Source organism: Wyeomyia smithii, chromosome 3, assembly GCF_029784165.1.
Source record: "Wyeomyia smithii strain HCP4-BCI-WySm-NY-G18 chromosome 3, ASM2978416v1, whole genome shotgun sequence".
In the NCBI taxonomy this organism is placed as follows: Eukaryota; Metazoa; Arthropoda; class Insecta; order Diptera; family Culicidae; genus Wyeomyia; species Wyeomyia smithii.
This window is the reverse complement of record NC_073696.1, coordinates 87,391,589-87,413,691: the sequence shown is the minus strand read 5'-3', so window position 1 is coordinate 87,413,691 and position 22,103 is coordinate 87,391,589. Positions and strand designations below refer to the sequence as shown.

Below are 22,103 nucleotides of genomic sequence, written 5' to 3'. Positions count from 1 at the left end.
TTTCGTTCAGAAGGCACGAGTGATCCCTCCGCTATCAGCTTGTACAATTAACGCGTCATAAATGGTGTTTAATGAGTTGTGGTGATTGAATGAAAGTGATCGAAATTTTGAAATGTTTCTCTAGAATTATTGTCATTCGCAAAATAAGACAGTCGAGATATCGAAGCGGCCGGAGATTGGCGCAAAAGAGAAACGGTAACCACCTGTGTTGACGTAGAAGCGTACAGTTGAACGCTGCTGTTGAAGTCTGCGAGAGAGGCAACAGTATTTTTCGATGCGGTATCATGAAAAAATGTAAACTGTTCGACACACCGGTAGCCAGTTCTCTTGTCCAAACAAAAAAAAATTCAGTCGCCTTTGCACCACCCTCGTTAACTCGACTTGACACACGCAATGGTTGCAGTGGACGACGGTCCACTCGGTGTATTAGGGAAATTGTATCGGCACCCTTAGTGATCGTTTGTGAGAGTGAAGTTACCCTCTGGTTCAATTCATCAAAAAGCGCTTCGTTTTCTCTAGAATCCTGCTTGGCGTCTGCTGAATCAGAGGGAAGTAATTTAATGATACTTCCATTATATTCACCTGCTTCCTGGATACTACTTGCTGGCAGGAATCAAGCATCTCTGCTGTTGATTATTTGGTATCCAGACGTACGCATCAGTACCAAAGGCGTGTAGGTGGCTAACTTGTGCTCTTTACTGCAGTGGGCTGGGATTTTGACGTATGCGCCAAAAGCATAAAATCGCTCAAGAAGCGATTCATTCTAAATCGTTCGCAAATAAACAGAAGCGCTTTATTAGGCAATCTGATATGATAGAGTCTGAGTAAATATGATGAAAAACGAAAAATTGAAATTGCTTTTACACGTTCATTTATGTAAATGCATTGAGTTCTAACGCCAACGTCACTTCTTCTGCAAAACAGTAAGGCCATTTCAACGTTTTGCACGAAAAGTGACGTCGCACAGTGGGACGGATTCAAAAAAAGGCGGACATTAGGTTTTACGAAGAAACTATTAGTTTTCTGATAATGGTGTGTTCACGAAGGTTTCATAATTCTTTGATTTTTTTCATGCTACAATGTAATATTTGAGATTAAGGGGGTGTGTGTGAAGATCTCGAATGAATTATTTTCGTTTCGAAATACGAATCGAAAATTTCTATAAAATATGAATCTTGTAGTTGTTCGATGACCTTTTGTCGAAGAAATAAAAATTCTATCGCTTAAGGAAAAAAAAGGTATTGAGCCCCAAATTAATGACACCCTTAAAATCAGTTTTTTACTCTATCTTTTTTATTTTTATTTTTACCGAAAAATAATGTTCTGAAGAAATGAGAGTATTATAAAAATGCATCTTTTGCAACCAGAAGTGTCGTTCTAGCTATTTTAGTTTCTGATTTATTGCGGATTTTCTCTTATTTTCAGGCAATGTTTTAGGGGGTTTATTTTGAAGGTACGCAAGTATGCGCAGCCGATCTCAGTGTCTTTCAGTAGTATGGGTAAAAAGCTTTCATTCCATAAACGTATCACGATGGAACATTGTGGAACTTTTAAAAAATATGCAAATAAAACCGTCGATTTGTATAGCAGTTTATATTGACTCACACGAGAATACTGTACTATAATGAAGTTGCGTTATGAATGCCAGTTGTGAGCATGATATCGTACTTAAATATTCTTAACTCAAGATTATGCATGTAACTAGTTGAAATGCAACGTTTACTTAGATCCATATGATATCATGCTCACAACTGACATTCATAACGCAGTAGTACAGTATTCTCGTGTGAGTCAACATAAGCTGCTATACAAATCGACGGATTTTATTTGCAGTTTTCTTAAAAGTTCCACAATGTTCCATCATGATACGTTTATGGAATAGAAGGTTCTTAACCATACTACTGAAAGACACTGAGATCTGTTGCGCATACTTGCGCACTTTCAAAATAAACCCCCTTAAACATTGCCTGAAAATAAGAGAAAATCTGCAATAAATCAGAAACCAAAATAACTAGAAGTACCCTTCTGGTTGCAAAAGATGCATTTTTATAATTCTCTCATTTCTTCGGAACATTATTTTTTCTGAAAAAATAAAAATAAAAAAGATAGAGTAAAAAAACTGATTTTAAGGGGGTCATTAATTTGGAGCTCAATAACTTTTTTTTCTAAAGAGGTAGAATTTTTATTTCTTCGACAAAAAATCATTAAACAACTAGATGTTCCACATTTTATAAAAATTTTTGGTTTGTATTCCGAAACAAAAATGATTTATTCGAGATCTATACGCATACCCCCTTGATCTCAATTATTACATTTCAGCATAAAAATACTCAAAGAATTATGAAACTTTTGTGAATACACCATTATCATAAAACTAATAGTTTCTTCGTAAAACCTAATGTCCGCCTTTTTTTGAATTCGTCCCACTGTGCGTCGGTCCGTTTGAGCAGTCTAGTTTGCCATGCGTATTGTCGGTAGTCAGCAGCAAGAATATAATTGAAAATATGCCCTCCACAAACATTATACACTATCGTATCCGTACCTCAACGTCACTTCTATGCAAAACGGCGCTAACTTTCCTCCTTTTTTTATATTTCTCAGTTAGGCTGATACAAATTTCGAATACTTTTTATGTCCAAGGTTATCAAAGTTAGCAAAGGGGGTGGCAAAAAATAAATTACACCGAGACGAAAAAAAAAGAAATATATTTTTGATAAAAGTTTGTGTGCAAGTTATGACGTTTGTAACTTGCACTCAAATAAATGTTGAAAAACAACACTTTATTATTATTATTATCTATTTCGCTTGCCTTTTGACGATACTCTCTCTGTCACTGGACTTGTTCATTGCTAAATTAGGCATTAATGCTGTCGGAAAACAAATAAAATGAATAAAACGGTATGAGCTTTTTTTTCTTCCCCTTCCAATATTCAAGATTTTTGAAGGGGGGGGGGAGGGTAACGGCCTTATTGAACAAAATTTTTGAAAACGGCAACAAGCATCTTGAAGGTGATTACCCATACTTTAATAATTCGTAAAAAAATGAAATTTGAAAATTTGGCGCTTACGTCAAAACCCGAGCCCACGGCAGTCTAGCGATCTAGTACGTAGTCATCGGTAGCACATTGTTCAGCAACATGCACCGCACCATTTTGTTAAACAGTTCGTTTTTACGTTCTATCTTTTGAAACTGATGCGGGGTTTGGGGTGTAGTGAACTACTGTTTGATTCCTTCTTGCTTATAAAATATCTCGAGTGACTTGTTCTCGCCCTCGTTATCTGCTTGAACAGCTCCAGGGTGCATCGTTGTTGCTGGCACTTAATACCAATCCACCCGACACGAACGGCATGGCTACAGCTTACTCACCTTTCAGGTTTCTGCATTTCTGGTTGTCGAAAGACCTGGTTGGTCTCCAGATTCGGTAATAACAGGGTATCATAAAGTATTATTGTACGTTTGTCAACTAACAGATCGTATAAGTCCACTAGAACAGCACAGATATGCAAATAAGAGATCAGAAACGTGACCTTTTATTTTTATTTTTATTAGCGACACGTAGCAGTGGAAGAGACGCGCTTGCAGTGAAATTTGATTCCACTTATTTCTTTTATACCAGATTTGGTGTTGAAGTTTCTCTTGTCATGAAACAAAAAGCAGAAAGACTGTGTGAGCTCTGCCGAGAGAATTCTCTGTTCTCTCTGGTACTGGTATAGTTAAGGAGAGCCACGATCCATGATAATCGTACAGTTCCCGAATACTTGCAAAAATTTTCAACATAAATAATTTGACTTTCATTGGTGCTCTAACTGTGAACCGAATATTGTGTAATAAAATATTAAACGCCACGAGAGAAATTTTGTTGTCGGTGGTCGAGAAATTTGGTTTCTAGTTCAATCGAAAATACCTAATTAGAATGTTAAACTAAATGGTCAAAATGGTTTCAGTCTCAGGGTACCTATAGGATGCAAAAAAAACTGTTAAAACAGTGAATGTTTGAAAGATTTTTTGTTTAGTTTGCTCTATTGATGTTGCTTGTGAATTTCCGCTTAATATTTTTTAAAGAGACCTTCCTGAATGCGGTTCTGGATTTTGATAGATTCGAGATCATCTTTTTGTCTGGTCGTTAAGGCATTAGAAAATAGTTTTTTTCTGCATGGGCACTGTTGGAACGTTGCTTTAACGGAAATCATCCCACTTTCATTTTTATTTGGTTTCACCCAGCTCCAGGATAAAATCACATCCGCACATTTACATTCCGGATATCGCTCCGGAATTGTAGATCCAGCCTTCGATTTGTTTGTCCCAGTCTTTAACACAGTTGTTATTCGGTGCTTGACGCGCAGCCTCCGCTCTGAGTAAATTTTTCCGGTACTACTGGTTAGTCCGCTTCATGGCCACCGTATCCGGGATTCCTTCTGCTTATGCCCCGGTTTATTATAGTAGTGGCAGACGATTACTTTTTCGCTGATTCTGGCTTACAGCGCGGACTCATAAATTTACTGTTGTGTCATCTCGTCAGCTGATTAGCTTGGTTTTCACGAGGTTTGTTCATCGTCCGCCCAACGCGGTCGTCAGATTGTTAAACGAATTGGAAATACTGCTCCAGACCACTGCGACCTGCAGCTTCTCATCCAGATTCAATCCAACTACGAAAAGCCTGTCTGAACTCTTCTCCATCTCGATACCTTGTACGTTAACGATGTCTTTCGAGTTTCTTTCAGGCTTCACGTTGTCGTCTGATTCATAAGACGATGTTGATTGCTCTCCATCAACAGACCGACAGTCGTCCGTGCACTGGGCCGAGTTGTTAGCCGGAGTCTCCATCGTTGCTGCTCGTGCTTGTCCCGGAGACGTGCGTCCACAGGATCTCTCGAATTAACAGCAGTTCAGTGTCGAACTTCTCGCTACTGTAATTCAATCCATTAATCAAATAAGTATGACGAAATGAGTCAATCTTCTTGAGTATATATAATCACGCATTATCATGTCTATTAGGTTAATTATATTAATGCGAATAAGATTATACATGTATGTGCAAGTATTAAATAACTCAATGTCATCATGAGCAAAAATCCATCAAACAAAAATATTCGATCATGATTACAGAATTACACATGCACTGGCCATTGCGTGTTTGGCGAATATTTAATACATGCTAACTAGGCGCCACATATGCTGTAGCTCTCGCTTAACGTCAACATTATAAATCCCCAATTGAGGTTTGCTCAAACCTGCACCGAAAGTCCGTCAGGAGTTGAAAGGAGATCCGACATACGTTGGCTGAGGAAACACTGGCAGTGCTTTTGACCGCAGAAATCCTCTCTAGCGGAAAAACCGAAAGCTTTTTCCGAGCTAACCGACCAGCAAACCGGAAAGGAAGGAAAGAGGAATTATTTTCTTTATTTGTGCACCACATTCGGTAGCACAACTGGGAATAGGACGAAAATTTTCCCAGTGGGCGCCGGGCGGAACAATATACTCATGAATTAATTATTCATAAAGTGGTGTCAGTTGTTATTGTTTTAATACTTTCACTTGGGCATTAGACCTTCAGGAGCTTAGGGTTTTTTTTCTCTTCCAACTGAGCGAGCTCTCATCTCATCCATTCAACCAGGTACCATAGAGGACTTTCTTTTTTCATCCAGAATCGCTATATCCTTGCTGAATTTTTAATACGCTTATGGATGTTTGCAGTTATTTGAACCGACGCGTGGAGTATACATTACGGTCGAAAAATGATAAGTGATTTAACGTACTTTTTCCAGGAACGACATAATCCTTTCGACTCCAAGAGAGGTTTTAATAGACGGTTTTAGTGTTTTCACGTGACAACGACAAATTAGGTTACAACTCTATGATTAAACCAACTAATTTTTCAGTTACGCAAAACTCTATGCCATAATATGTAGTGCGGTTCCCTAGCGCAAAATGAAATTCATCTTGAAAAGCACAAAAACCTCAGAAACTCGTAATCGACAAGAAACAAATATCTTTCTTGTGTAAAATTGAAACCGCCAAATTATCTGAATCCTTCATTTCCAGCCCCAATTGAATTAATGAATGCCATCATCATCCCAACGAAGTACAAATATCACAAACGCGCACCCGGCTACGTAATTATTTACAGTCATTCGAGCCTCCCATTGAAGCAAGCTCTTGAAACAACAAACGATTCTCGTATAATTGATTTCAACCGCAAACTTATTGGCACTTAACAGAGCATTCATGATGAATTAAAATTACATCAAATGACTATCCGTTTTCGGTGCGCGCTCTAGTGTTACTATCCTTGAAACTTAAATCAAACTCAATTTGTAACCTGTCTGCAGCAAAACCCCAGATGACCAACTATTATTTTACTCGACGCATATTGCGGGATATTAGTTCTACCGGTTCATATTACATTACAACTCTACATTTCCCCTCTTTTCTGCTTTCTCTATTGCAGATCGGATGCCTCACAGTGATTAACGATGCTGTCATTAAATCATTCATAAACAGTGAAACAAATTAACCCGCCAACCGCCCAGAACCCACCCCACGGATCGGGCGAACAACACAAGCATTCCCGCCGTGTCCAGTGCATCGTCCAACAGCCATAACAAATAAGTTACCAGTGTGGAATGTTTATCGAAAATCTCCCAAAGGTACTGATTAAAAATATCGACAACGCCGTCGAGTGAAATCAAGTTCAATGGAGCAACACCATCGAGGGGTCATTTCGATTGCAGAGACAACCAGAGCTGTCACCACTTCCGCCGTTGTCGGTCAGCGATGAAACGTGCGGAGCGAAATTGATAGTCCGCATGCAGGTAGCACTTGTCGGTAGGTTGGATTATGTTGAGCCTGGATCGACCGCCGGCCGCATCCGGAAAGCTGTCGATGACAAGCGGTTTGTTCTGGTATCAACAGCCGGCCCTGCTTTCGCTGGTGGTAATTCTCGTTGCTCTCGGCAGGGTGGTCCGAGGGTTTAGTGATGTAAGTACGATGGACGATCAGCCACTGCTGGCCGCTTCGTCGCGTCCGTGCGGAGGAACTCTGACCGCCAGTCATGGTACGATCCAGACGCCTAACTTTCCGGAACGATTCCCGGTTCCGATCAGCTGTGCTTGGATCATAGACGCTTCGGCAGTGGTGGGACCGAATGTCTCGATTGTTGTATATCTTACGCAGCAGTACGTTCTCAGTGGGTTGCGGTTTACCGAGTACATGTACTACAGTGAGGACTACAAAGTTCCAAGCAGGAATGTGTTCGTACTAAGTGAAGATGACGTGACGAATGTACCGTGGATCAAGTTCAACAGTCCCTATTTGGAGATTAGGTTTACTATGGATAATCTGTACGGGACGCATCTGAGGGCTCTGGATCGGTTGCTGGATGTGTATGGTTTTAATATCACCTATGAGGTGGATACTGTGAAGCCGTATCAATGCAATGCCCTCCAGTGTCGGTTCGTGGGCAATTGCTATGCCAAACATGATTACTCGTAAGTATTGTGAACTAAATAAAATTTTTGACCTTAAATCATCTAACATCAATACGATTATGATTCAGGAATAATTTCAAGGCGAGGACTTATGATCATGTACATACATACATACATACTCCTGCTAAAAGTTTTGATAATAATTTAGTTTTTTGTGATATTAACTATTATTTACTGATTTGCTTCGGTCCAACAAATTTTGATCTACAATCCACACGACTTTTTGAATCTAGACTCCGAACCAGTGTTACCCGTAAATCATGTATCAATACGTAACAAAACGAGGATTGATCTTTTATTTATGTTATTCGTGAATTTTTTTTTTCTTCTTAAATCTACACAAGAGCATACACACAAACCATGAACATGTTCATGAAAATCATCAGTGTAAAAAAAGATTCAACAATATAAACATTTATAAGTTCCAGACAATAGACCACCGCATTATATCTTCTTTACCTCACTATTTTGACAGATAGTAGAAATGCTGCTCAATTTATAATTGTTCTTAGTGTACAAAGTTGCCAGTATCTGTCAAATTCGAATGCGTGACATCACCGTGCGATGGTCTATATAGTGGAAATGAAAGAAATGTTTGTGGCCTACCATGATCTCGATAATCTACAGACTCTTCCAAATAGGACTAGTAGGATATCGTAGTTTGTTGCTTCAATCCATAAACCTCAGTGAAAGATTATCTATGTAACACAAATGCTAATATTTAAGGTGAATCGGGACCGAATCCAAGCATTGGAGGAGCGATGGCTTCCTCCTGCATACTAATGCATTTCGAGAGTGCCTCAATAAATATCATAAATTATACGACTAACCTGCGATTGATTATTGTCGAAATGCTAACCCAGCACCGGAGCACCTAGTTCAATACATTTGCACATTTGGTTTTAGCGTGAAACCCTTGAAACGTTCTAATCTTGGTTTTTTTCACGCCGCTGTTTTTTCTCTCCCGGTTTTGTTTATATTCCCACGCCGGTAGCCACTAGAATGTTTTCCACGAATACCGGCACGTACGAGTCGCGTAATCACTCAAACTACGTATACTTTTCTCTTTACACTTATGATCATCGAGATCGTATCTAATTTTCACAAAAACTCGACCGAAATGGGCTAAAACTTGCCTTTAAAGTGTAGCACGTCGCGAAATCACCGTTTTTGTTTTTTTCTATTTTCAACTCGTTTGCACCTGTCAAACTGTGCGCCCGTGTTGGCAGCAAAGTCAGCACACTGCGCGAGCATTTAGAGCATATAGTTTGAAATGAGTTGTGTGAAGTAGTAGTGTTTTCATTTGTGAAGTGTGATTTTAGTGGTTTTTGGATCATCAAGCCGCGTTTAACTAAACTAAGAAGAGCAGCGGTTGTTCGCGAGAACGCAAAAAAGAAGAGAAATCTTGTTGATCCCTTGGCATGGACATATGTAAATCCGTGGAGCAACCAGTTAGATAAAATGAAAAAACAAAAACTTACAAGTTCCGACGATTGTGAAACCTCATCATCTATTAACGTTCCTGTACTTATCCCAAACGATGTGGTATATTCTGATCAGTCTGCCGAATGTAAAGGTGAGCAGGGGCGACTCGTCCACAGGTGCAACCTGTGCATTGCACACGGGAACGCCATGCAAAAAATATATTTCAATCGCAAATTTTTACTAATATTTTATTGGTTTTTAGTTTCACTTTCAAACAGTAACAAATACAATGACTTGCGTGATTACGTGGACATGATTGTGATTACTTCCTCAAACTACGATTTTAAAAATTTGTAGTTGAACAGGTAGGTTCAAAAGCCACGAGTTGCCCCTGAAGGTGAGATAAATTCCTTTTCATTTGTTTACCTTTTTATCCTTGCAATTGTTTTGAATGTGAGTTTTCAAAAGCTGTGCAGCACCACAGAACGTTGCGGCACAGCTGATCGAAGCCGGCCGTTGACTTTCGGTGGTAGCAACAGTTGTCAGTAGGTGAGGGAACAAATTAGCTAATAATCTGGCAACCATGTACTGTTTTACCGTGTTGCACCAATACAACCACATATGAGTGTAAAGATGTAGTGGTGTCAACAATGATGCAATGATGCTTAGATTCCGTCCCATTTCACCTTAATGACGCAAGCATTCATGTGACCTCCATTATCTATATGACCATCATAACGATAAAAAGGTGGATTGCTGTTCAGAGCAGAATCGGGCTTTTCGGCTTTGTTATCGTTAAGCACCAGACAGGAATGAAATTAAACTAGGCGGCATTCATCAATTATGTAACGCTCATAGGGGGTATCCTTGAAAGTTACGGTTTGTTACATATGGGAGAAAAATTACGTAGCGCTGCAGAAGAATTTGCCAGGTAAAAATGGTCGTTACCCATCTAAGTACTAATCGCGCCCGATGTTGCTTAACTTCGCTGACCGGACATTGGTGTCGATGGTTGTGAGGTGGCGTGATCCACTCACAACCAACCCAACTGGTCTAGATTCAATCCTAGCTGACACCGGGAGATTTTCTGAGGTGAAATATCTCTGGGATCACGCTTTCCATCGCATGAGGAAGTAAAGCCGTTGGCGCCGGTCCGTTAATAAACGGGTCGTGAGTTAGGGTCCTGGGTGTGGAGTCGCCTCCCTGGGCGTCGGTGATTGGCCACAACAGTAGCCGAACTAGACCGACGGAAAATAAGCGAGAATAAAAAAAAATGGTCGTTTTTGGAGAATTTGTCCAGTGTTTTGCGTTACGTAACGCTGATCTTACCTCCCACTCCCATATGTAACAAATCGCAACGCCCAAGGATACCCACTCTCCCTCCTATGAGCGTTACGTAATATATGGATGCCGCCTTACGTCGAAAAATTGTTTTTTGTCTTACGTAATTTATGGATGTCGCCCTAACTATTACTGAGAACAACGTTTATTGATGTTTATATGTATGCTTCGCGTCTCGATGGGAAAGAGATCGTATCTTTATTTATAGCCGCTGTGTACCCTACGTTGAGACATATTTTATTATTTTATGGTGCGATATTTAACTTTGCAGTGCTATAATTTAATTTCACTGACAGCCTCCTCAAATCAAAGCAACGCTTTTTGTTGTGAACTGTCAATTGCCTATTAACCAATCCACCAATTTTTAATGGTACGACAGGATCTCCAGCAGGTTTTTGGGTGCTAGTAACAAGGTAAAATTTTAGGCTATAGAACATTGACATTTTTTGTGCTGTGTAAAACGACATGAAAGTAAAAATTTCCATTCTCACCTGAAATCTTATGTCCAATTCCTGAATCTTAAGTTTCAAATCTATTGTTTCCAATCTTAAGTCTCAAGTATATAGTTTCAACTCCACAGTCTCCCGTCTTAAGTCACCAGTCTCCTGTATACAGTCTTCAATCTCCAGTTTCCTGTTTCCAGTCTCCAGTCTACAGTATTTAGTGTCCAGTGTCCAGTCTTCAGTCTGCAGTCCTTAGTCTCAGACTCATGTCTTCAGTCTCACGTACCCAGTTTCCTGTTTCCAGTATACAGTCTATAGTCTCCGGTGTCCAGTCTCCAATCTCCAGTCTACAGTCTCATGTCTCCAGTCTCACGTCTCAAGTCTCACATCTCACGTCAGTAGTCTCACGTCTTTAGTCAACAGTCTCCCGTCTCACGTCTCACGTCTACATTTTCCAGTCGCCAGTCTCACTTCTCCAGTCTCACATCTCACGTCTTTAGTCAACATTCTTTAGTCTCACGTCTCACGTCTAAAACCTCCAGTCTTCAGTCTCACGTCTGCAGTCTCAAGTCTCTAGTCTAACGCCTTACGCCTAAATTCTTCAGTCTACAGTTTCCTGTTTTCAGTCTCTAGTCTCCAGTGTCCAGTGTCCAGTCTTTAGTCTCCAGTTTCATGTCTCTAGTCTCAAGTCTCCAGTCTCCAGACTCATGTCTCCAGTCTCCAGTTTCTTGTTTCCAGTATCCAGTTTACAGTCTCCGGTGTCCAGTCTCCAATCTCCTGTCTACAGTCTCACGTCTCCAGTCTCACGTCTCCAGTCTCACGTCATCAGTCTCACGTCTTTAGTCAAAAGTCTCCAGACTCACGTTTTCAGTCTCACCTCTCACGCCTGAACCTTCCAGTCTTCTGTCTCACATCTCCAGTCTCACATCTCACGTCTCCAGTCTCACGTCTTTAGTCAACAGTCTTTAGTGTTAGCCCGGACGAACACATACGAGAATCTACTAGAATTCCTCACATTGGATTCCTGAGCGTCCTTGAAAAGGATTCCTGAAAAACAATCCTCAGGAATGCCCTGTATATGGCTCTAGGATTCTCGAAATAAGAATCGTGAGTGAGAATCCTCCGGATCGTGTTTGCGATTCCTTTCACGATTCCGTCACCGAGTAATAGGTATCCTGGGGATGGATTCTCTGCGTGTTAGTAAGGGACGTCTCACGTCTAAAGCCTTCAGTCTTCAGTTTCATGTCTCCAGTCTCAAGTCTCCAGATTCATGTCTCCAGTCAGTATCAAGTCTACAGTCTCCGGTGTCCAGTCTCCAATCTTCAGTCTACACTCTCACGTCTCCAGTCAAACGCCTCCAGTCTCACGTCTCTAGTCTCACATCTCACGTCATCAGTCTCACGTCTTTAGTCAACAGTCTTTAGTCTCACGTTTTCAGTCTCACCTCTCACGTCTAAAGTTTTTAGTCTTCAGTCTCACATCTCACGTCTTTAATCAATACTCTCCAGTCTCAAATTTTCAGTCTCACCTCTCACGCCTGAAGCTTCTGTCGCACATCTTCAGTATCACATCTCACATCTCACAGCTCCAGTCTCACGTCTTTAGTCAACAGTCTTTAGTCTCACGTCTCACGTCTCACGTCTCACGTCCTAAGCCTCCAGTCTTCAGTCTAATGTCTCCAGTCTCCAGATTCATGTCTCCAGTCACACTTCCCCAGTTTCCTGTTCTCAGTATCCAGTCTACAGTCTCCGGTGTCCAGCCTCCAATCTCCAGTCTACAGTGTCACGTCTCCAGTCAAACGTCTCCAGTCTCACGTCTCTGGTCTCACATCTCACGTCTTTAGTCAAAAGTCTCCAGTCTCACGTTTTTAGTCGCACCTCTCACGTCTAAAGTTTCTAGTCTTTAGTTTCACATCTCCAGTATCACATTTCACGTCTTTAGTCAATACTCTCCAGTCTCACGTTTTCAGTCTCACCTCTCACGTCTGAAGTGTCCAGTCTTCAGTCTCACGTCTCCAGTCTCAAGCCTCTAGGTTCCACTCTTCATTCTTCAGTCTCCATCCAGTCTCTAGTCTCCAGCCTCCATTTTCCAGTGTCCAGTCTCCAGTCTCCAGTTTCCAGTCTTCAATCTCCAGTCTTCAGTTTCCTGTATCGAGTCTTCAGTCTTTAGTTCTTTAGTTTCAAGTCTCAGATTACTGGTATCAAGCCTCAAATCTTAACTCCCAAGACCCACGTCTAATCCGAGGCCTCAAGTCTTGGGGTTTTACCAGAACGATGAAGCAACCAACGAACCGGAAATGGACTTCACAGCTTACGCACCATCATGAACGATAACGACATCAACTATGATGCTTCCCAAGGCCTATAAAAGCATTGTTTTTTCTTGCAATAATATCCACAAAGGCAGCTGAGACCATGTTCGTATCGATGACCCTTTTTTTTCGAACAATCAAATCATTCGCTTCATTAAGAGTGCGGATATCGGCTCAGATCACCACCTAGTCGAAGTTCATGTGCGCTTAAAGCTATCCACGATGTTCACAAACGACGAAACCATCTTTCTTCAACAGAGGATTTAAGTTTTTTGACTCTCGTTGATAAATGGGGCAAATATGACTTGGAGTATTGCCCCAAAAGAGATCGTAGCTAAATATCGACGAATTGACCACAATCCTGTTGCAAAAAAACAACGAGATAACTGGAGCATTTGTTCGGGTGCAAGGTTTATGAGAAGAAGAAACAATCCCGTAAAGGCTGCACACCATGTTCAGGTATGTGTAGGAACATCGAAGGATATCTGATCACAAGAGATGGCGAGGCGGTCGACGTGTGGAAGCAGTTCTTCGATGACCACCTCGATGGTGGAGTAACGGAACAAGGTGAAAGGGAAGACTACAGACCAAGCGGGAGATTTGATCACTTCAGAATAAAAGAACCGCAAACAAAGACAGACTACCAGCAGAAACAGAAAGAGGAACTAACAACGGCACTTTACCGGGTGATTTCTAGGATTTGGGAGAAAAAGAGACTACCGGAGAAATGGATGGAAGAGATTGTGTGCCCCATCTGAAAAAAGGCCTTCAGCAATGTTGGCAGTACATCGTGTCCACGCAGCACGTCTTTGTGGACTTAAGGACCAGCAATGGTAATTATCGCGCGACTACGATTTTCCGGATAAACAGACACAACTTATCAAATAGCTAATTTCGTTGCGTCGAAAACCAAGTATATGAAAAAGTAAGGTTCAAGAGCAATTCACACCCATCTCCCACAGACGGTGATTATGGACGGCGATCAACTTGAAGTGATAGATAAGCACGCATATTTGTGATTCCTGGTAAACCGCCGACAATAACACAAGCATGGAGTTCCAACGATGCATTCAAGCTGGAAATCGGCCCTACTTGGCCCTCTGCAAGACGCTTCGATCCAAGACCACACGTCACAATGTCACAAAATATCAAAAATCTGGTCGGAGTGACGAAAATACCCAACACGGAAAAAAGACCGCCCGTCGTCACACGAAACTAACGATGCACAAAATTCTATGGGACCAGTAGTTTTCTATGAACTAAAAAACCGTTACACTGCTTAAGGAGGACACACGCACAGTGGCCGTATTTGACCAAAAAGTGTTGCGGACAATATTTGGCATAGAACCAATCAGAAGCGGGGAGTGAGGCAGATGTTTGACCAACGAGCTACAGGTACTATTTGAAGAGATACCCATTGTTCACTTGGCATGTCGCGAGGATTCCAGACGATAGTGCGGAAAATCGGTTTTCTTTGAGGACCCCACAGGCACCAAAAATAGAGGGGCCCAATGTGCTGTATGGCCAAGCAAAGGACTAGGTTGAAGCGGACCTGAGAGTGTCGCGACACCTAAGGAATTAACGACTAGTAGCTCCGACGAATCACCACGACTCCAGGCTCCTGAAGTAAGCAAACAAGTTTCAAAGTTCAAGTCTCAATTGTGTAGGTCCAGATCTTAAGTGCCAAGTTCTAGGTTCCAAGTTTCAGGTCCTTATTCCCAAGTCTTCAAGCTCAGGCATTAAATGTCAAGTCCCCAAACCTGAGTTCCATGTATCAAGATCCAACTCACAAGACTGAAGCCTCAAATCTAAAGTTTCATGTTTCAAGTTTCAAATGTCTAGACATAAGCCTCATTTCTTGAGTGTCAAAAGTCTGGTCCAAATATGAAGGTGACATCTTTTAATTCCCAAGTCAGTAATCACATGTTTTAAATTGGAAGTATCAAGCTCTAAGCCTTAATTCAAAATCTTGAAATTCAAGTATCTGCTTCCATTTTCCAAGTCTTTTGTCTTTAGTCTCAAATCGCAAGTTGCAGTTCCACGATCTACATGTTATATATGAGATTCCATGTCCCAATTTTTAAGTCTCAAGTATTACGTTTCAAGTCCTGAGCCCAATTTTCATGTCAAAAGTTTAATATTTCAAGACCCAATCTCAAGTTCCTAGGGTTTGAATATCAGGTCGGTAATATTATTAGCGAAGACATATATATCAAGTATCAATCACCACATTAAAAAGGCTAGAAACCCAAGTTTCAAGTCTCAGTTTCCTAGTTTGAACATTCAATTCTCGAATTTCATGACACAAGCCCTAAAATTCAAAGTCTCAAGTCCCGTATACCAAATTTCAAGAATCAACTTTCGAATTCCATGTTTCAAGTGTTAGGTACCAAGTCCAACGTCATAATCACATTTCCCGAGCTCAAAGTCAAAGTCAAGATTGCCTGTACTGAGTCCAAGATACTAAGGTGTTTGTTACAAGGTCCAATTCTTAACCTTGTTATCTAACTTTCGAATTATTGTCCATGTTTATTTTTTTTTTGTCCCGAGTTAAAGTTTTGAATGACATTAATAACTCCATATTATGCTCACAGTTAAAAATGTTCAATGCTCTACGCCATCAATGTGTTTTAGAATACTTATCGCAAATGAAAAGCGCTAAAATCTTTCTGTTGGCTATAATACATGACCATTATCATAGGACCACAATGCGAATAATAAATCTCCAACGTATATACAAATTTTCATGTTGATAGGGTTAAACAATTACAAAAAATATTTTACTCCATCCAACATTAAATGAATTTGATATCGGAGAAATCCGATCAAGAAGTTAAAATTATTGAAGTTCAACTTACGCCCTCATCTTTTGAACACGTCACTGAGATAGGAGAAATTGTTTTCACGTAACATGACCCCTACCCGAAAACTGCTGTTTACATTGAGAATGGGTTAAGAGTTCTAAAGTGTACAATAAATAACACTATGCTTAAGTTAATGGTTCATTGTTGAAGTGAGCTGAAATAACCAACTCCGACATTTTGACCCTAAAAAGTTGTTAACCAATGTTAGAACAGCTATTGCTTCTTGTTAAAATAATTATATTCTCTTGATTAAAATTTGGCATAAAAAACAATAAATCAGTTGCAACATTCTTCCATCGTTCCACATTATCAACACTATTGCTAGCTGTATTATACTTTTTCACACTGTTGAGAGCAACACATCGCTTCTTGTGAACCAATCGAACCAATTGATTAACCAACCCAGTGTTGTGTGCTATCTAGTAGTGTACAGCACTGGTGCATACTATGTACTGCAGTTACTTTTTATATCCCTTCTGCAACAGCTATCTTTCAGTTACACACTCCAGTGGCAGTTGCAAAAGCTTCTGCCAGGAATAAAACAAACCCAACTGCAGCCGCTTGGAAGATCTGGACATGGATGCAAATACAGAACATCCCCCGTATGCACAGTAGCATGTGAACAAAAAAAACATTTTATACAAACATACAAACGACCTATCAACTTTAAATATTTAAATAAGAGCTTTTGTAACGGCAAAGCACCACTAATGCTGTTTCAAAATAGAAACAATCCGGTTTTGCCGTAACGCGAGTGCGCGGGCTGCCCGTCCCAGTCCCAGCAGCTTGGGGCGAGGCAACAAAGCAAACAAATATCCACGATTTCATTGCATTGCTCCCCGGTGCAACATGTAAGCCAGGATGAAAGAAGATTGGCAGTACGCTGCTGATATCGTCGTGGCACTCCGACCAGGTTCGCGAATCGTAGCGTTGTAATATCGGATGTTCCTTCTGGGACCGTGGAACAATTGGTTTTCCACTAATATGATGTTCGCTGGGAGGTTGTGAACCGGCGGAGATTTCTGAATGTTTAACTTTTGATATTCTGCCGAAGCTGCGATCGTGGATAAACCACCATCATCACCGAACATTTTTGATATTCGCGTTATTAATGTGAGTCTGTTTATATTTATATAACTGCAAAAATTTGCGTAGGCGAATTTTGGAAACAATGAGTTTGTGATAGTGGTTCACATTTCACGGTCTTTTTTTTTTTAATTGATGCTTGTTGTTGAAGTTATATTGAATGAGCAATCGCTAATGGAGGACTGAGTTTGGCATCCAAATTATTACGTTCTCCCAACATTCGATTACTGGTTCAATATTTGCTTTGCATAAAATTCAAAGCGAATCGCACCTTAATAACTATTTCGATTGATTGATAGAATCAATACCTTCAGTATACTAAAACTATCACAGTTTCATTCAATTTATTAAAAAATCACTTGCTTTCTTATGGAATGTACAACACACACACACACCGATTATTGAAATTTAAATTCAATACAATGTTCCGGGATAATATAACAAGCCAATTTACTTATTTAGTGCGAACAAGTGTCACTCATTACCATTGTCACACGATATGAATTGGATTGTTTGTCCTCTGGCATGTGCTGTTGACATCAGCTGATAAACAAAATCAGTTTCGGACTTCGGTTATTTAAGTTCATAGCCGTGGGAAGGATGAAATGGGGGCTTTTGCCGAAATTCGAATACTAAAGTATGGCTTTCGTGCTGTTGTTTCGTGCTGCTTAATAATTATTGACACAGTCGAAAAACGTTTTTGAAAATGTAGGCTTATTGTTTTGAACATTTTTATCACCCAACTCAATATACTATTATCCATACCGGAGGGTAAACGATGACTACCCACATACCGATTTGTATAGTAAACAAAACAGCTTTTGAGTTCTACAAAACGCCATATTCAGATATTTTTTCTAGCGATGTTGAAAAGAGTAGGATGACTCTGAAAATTGACAATTTTTAAAAGAAAAATGCGTTATTTTCGTCAATTTACCTCTTTGCTATATATTGTGACCATGCGTTTTTAAGTACTCTTAGTGTAGAATAATACCACAATTTTTTAGGAATATCCATCAAGTCTAGCAGGAGTAATTGCACTTTTTAGTCTTTGGACGTTTTTGGACATATCATTTTCAAAGGCCGTTTTACCTCACTTAACCCCAATGAGAAAAAAATGAAATTTTGCAAAACTTCCTACCTTGCATAGACAAACAAATGCTGAAAATTTCAGCCCAATCGGAGAAAATAAAAACAACGTCCCTCAGAAAGGCGGTTGAGGCTCTTGCGAACTAGCTCTTAAGCACACTCTCGTAATTTTTGCTCTCTGATAAATCTGAGCAAGTGAAATTGCACAAAGAACTACGTATATGGCAATTTGGGATTAGTTCATCATATTTAATGTAAAACAACTCAGTAGCTTCCACTTTGGATAGATCGATAACGACGCCGGCTACGTCCCTATGGTCGTTGGGATAGGGAAGGAGGTTGTGAGGAAGATGGTGTACAACTCGTTGTTGTCGGAGGTCGAGTTCACCTCTGCATCTCCAGGACTGCGACGGAAAGGAAATGTTTGTGTCACCGCGGTAAACGGCAGATTCGCGAAGTTAACTCATTAAGTGAACAAACAATGAGTATCTTTCGTGTCAAGAAGCACGAACCTATGCAAGTGGCGAAGACCATCTACCACCAAAAGCACCGTAGTGTTCAAATTTCTGTCTATTACAAATCATGATTTCCCTCGAGAATGTAAACGCACTTCGGCAGACGCGGTTTATTGAAAAGTACGCATCATGTAGTCATTAGATTGAGGTAGCTGTACTTAATTTGCTCCTCATGAACTCTAGATATAAAGAATTTTTTATGTTTCGGTGAATTTTATTCATTTTAGTGACTTGAAATTTAACATAAATTAACTGTTCTGCATATAAACATACTTATTCGAATGCTATATCAAATCAATTTAAAATCAGAGCAACCGATGTAGATTAATAATAGAAGAGATCCTAAATAAGATCACTTGCGTATAACATAAATAAAAGAGATCCCGGATGAGATCTTTGAGGGACACCAGAAATGGCTTGGATCGGACCACTCAATGAAACATAAAGGCAATTGATGGTATGTGACGAGCTTAACGATTGAATCCATAAATAAGGCCGTATCGATCCCGATAGGCTTTTTCGGAATTACCTTTGCTTTTTTTGCGACATTGGTTTCTTGCAACAAACCGCAACTTTTGGCCGCCTCTGCATGCAGCGCTCAAAAGTGTCTGATCATGTTACCCACATCCAAGGTGTCCTGGATGTAGGTACATCGGCTGTTGATATCCATCCGGCAAATTCCTTTATTTCCATCGCGTTCGATGAATGACAACGCAATATCCTGTAAAATTCTTCCGTCATTGCGTCTTTTCCGATTTTTTCGGGATGGTCCAGCTTCCGCCATTCTCAAAACAAAGATTTCCTACAAGGATTTTCTAAAACGATTTTCACAACGTTGATAATCACCGACACTGAATATCACTTCTAAGAGAATGATAGCACAAAATGAAATGGCTAAGCACTTTTGATGTTCATTGAACCCTTTTTTCATTGATAAGGTAAACAAGGTTCATGCATCGTCACAATGAGGTGAATGAATAATGAAGATCTATTCATTCATACAGCATTGGTTGCCAAATTTCATTAGAAACAAAAAGTACAACCACTGGAAAAAATTCTATTCATCTATTCGTGAATAAATATCGAAAATCCAAAGCACTGACTACGATAGTCCGTCACCTGTAGCTTTACTCTTATACGTTCCTCCATGAACCGTAAATGCTCTCTTGGCGAACCAGACTTAGCATTGTGGAGATTATAGCTAGGGTAGGTCGTAACAGTGCCTTTTGGACAACTATGAATCGCCCCCGACTGGCGTAAGTCAAAAAAGGGCATCTGATCCTACTCCTGCTTGAAGTAATGAACGCGGAGCGTACTAGAAGGCCTGCCAGGTTTTGCAGGACGGAGACCTCTACATCTGATACCTTCTCGAAGTTTCAAGTCTTTGTCACATAACTTTACAAAGAGACCCCGGTGCAGGTGACCCAACATCGCTATAAATGAACGTATTTCGACTCATATCATCAACACTTCGAGAGCTGCGTAGCCGCAAGGTTACAAAGTTTGCTTCGATAAGTGGATGATCATGGCTTCAAATCTTAGTACAGTCGGGTAATCGATGGCGAAAAGTACTTAAGCATGGGTTTATTCTCAGCAGTGGTGGGCACCATTCCGCTAATTCGCTAATCGCTAATTAGCGACGCTAATATTCAGTTAGCGGTTTAGCGATTTCGCTAATTTCTGAGCTGGTTAGCGAAACTGTTAGCGTCGCTAAAATTTTGGCCTTCGAAACGCTAATCGCTAATTCGCTAAATTTTGTAGAGAAGCGGCAATAAAACTATTTAGAAAAACTGTAAATTGCTGATGGCGTATGTAAATTGCTTCGAAAGATGAACATACTCTACAGCGAAAGTTACTTTTGGAACGTATGTTTCATTCAAACAACGTTCAATTGTCTTGATTGTCTAGAGTTCCTCTCTTTACGACACAATTGCAAGTCAGACTTTTTACCCTAGAATGGAGTTCCAGTTATCGTACAAGCCACAGGAGCATTTTGAAGAACACACCCGATCAGTCAAAAATATCGGGATTGTAACAAATCTTGATATTTTGTTACGAATTTTCTGTATCAACTTGTGTTCTAAACTTGGTCTCGTTAATAGTTAAAATATCAAAATTCCTATCAATATTACTTACAGATTATTACAAATTATTATAAGTTTTGTAAGGTTTTAGGCAGAAAAGGATCAGAATTAGTTAGAATGTACAATATATTTTGTTGAATGAATTACAAATTTTGTTATAAATATGCTTTAAAAAACATACTTTCGAACATTCAAGTGTATGATAACAGAAGTTGAAATAATTCTGTACTTTTTATCATTCTGGAATGTCAATAATATTACAGGCTTTGTTATTTCTATCAAGTTCAGATATATTTGTGTTACCCGTTTGTTATAATCGTTTGATCGGGCAAGGTGTAGATTGAATTTTCGGCACACCGAGAACTTTTGTAAATTGCAATGCGCTTCAAATTATGACAGCTTTGGTTCTACTTTTTCGATTCAGATCCTAATTGACTTTATGAAAACATTCCTAAAAGTGTTCGTTTTTAATGCAAACTGAAAAACTTTTGTCATTCCTTGTTTTTACAAAATCAAGTATGAACACCGATTCGTGAACCTTTTATTGTAAATAGCTCCAAAAAGTAATTGTTTTCGTTTGTTTTACCACAAAAGATCAAAGTGGTCCAAATCTTACAAAACATGAGCAATAAATATAGCGATATGACTATTTGCATATTAAAAAGTTAGCGATTAGCGATTAGCGAAAGCTCCGCTAATGTGGGTTTAGCGCTTAGCGTTTAGCGATTATCGAGCTAAATTTTTCGGTTAGCGTCTTAGCGATTAGCGTCGCTAAATTCTCGGTTAGCGGTGCCCACCACTGATTCTCAGGCTTTCCAATTACCCTCCCTTCACGCTGAATTCTACAAAACATCTCACGAAGTGTTCCTCTTAAAAAATACGGCCCACCCCAAATAAAACTAGCCGGAAGGACACACACTGAAACTTCTCCAGGAAGTTATGATTGACGATATTTGGTGGAGGAACAAGGCTCGATATAGTAGGTTAGTAATCTTAAAAGGAAGGGTGAAATTTCATTACACGCTAGCACGGTTAAATAAAAAGCATGCCACTTCTAGATAGTAGTATTGCTAATAATAAAAGTAAGGGATACAGCAAACCACTGGGCATTGTTTTTTCTATGATAGATCAACGATCAATTACCTTCATTAAAGTCTTACTGGTGTCGGTCCCAATGTGCGGATTCGTGCATTTGGGTTAACCCCACCACACCCTAGAAAAGGTCCCGTTGCTGGTTCGAGACTACGTATCCTCCGCGTAAAAAGCGACTTAAGTGTACTTCAATCTTTGCTAGTGGCACCAAAGTTCACGGTAATGAATAAAAAGCTAAAATCTTCCTTTTTTTTAGTTTGAACTCTAGGGCAATTTTTTTTTTTTTCGTCGACCAGTTTATAGATTCATATAAATTTCTCAATGTCGAAGAGTCAATTGAAAAAATCTCGCTGCTAGTCTCTTAT

At 39.9% G+C, this 22,103-nt stretch overlaps 1 protein-coding gene across 2 annotated transcripts in view; it reads left to right on the top strand.

Annotated features, from left to right (window-relative positions):
• Nucleotides 1-22,103, top strand: part of LOC129732403 (uncharacterized) — a 596,785-nt gene that overhangs the window by 151,901 nt on the left and 422,781 nt on the right. For both annotated transcript variants that reach the window (XM_055693256.1, XM_055693257.1), the window contains exon 3: nt 6,450-7,488. In XM_055693256.1, the coding sequence (XP_055549231.1) occupies nt 6,839-7,488 (650 nt within the window). In that variant the 5' untranslated portion in view covers nt 6,450-6,838. The remainder of the gene's footprint in view (nt 1-6,449; nt 7,489-22,103) is intronic.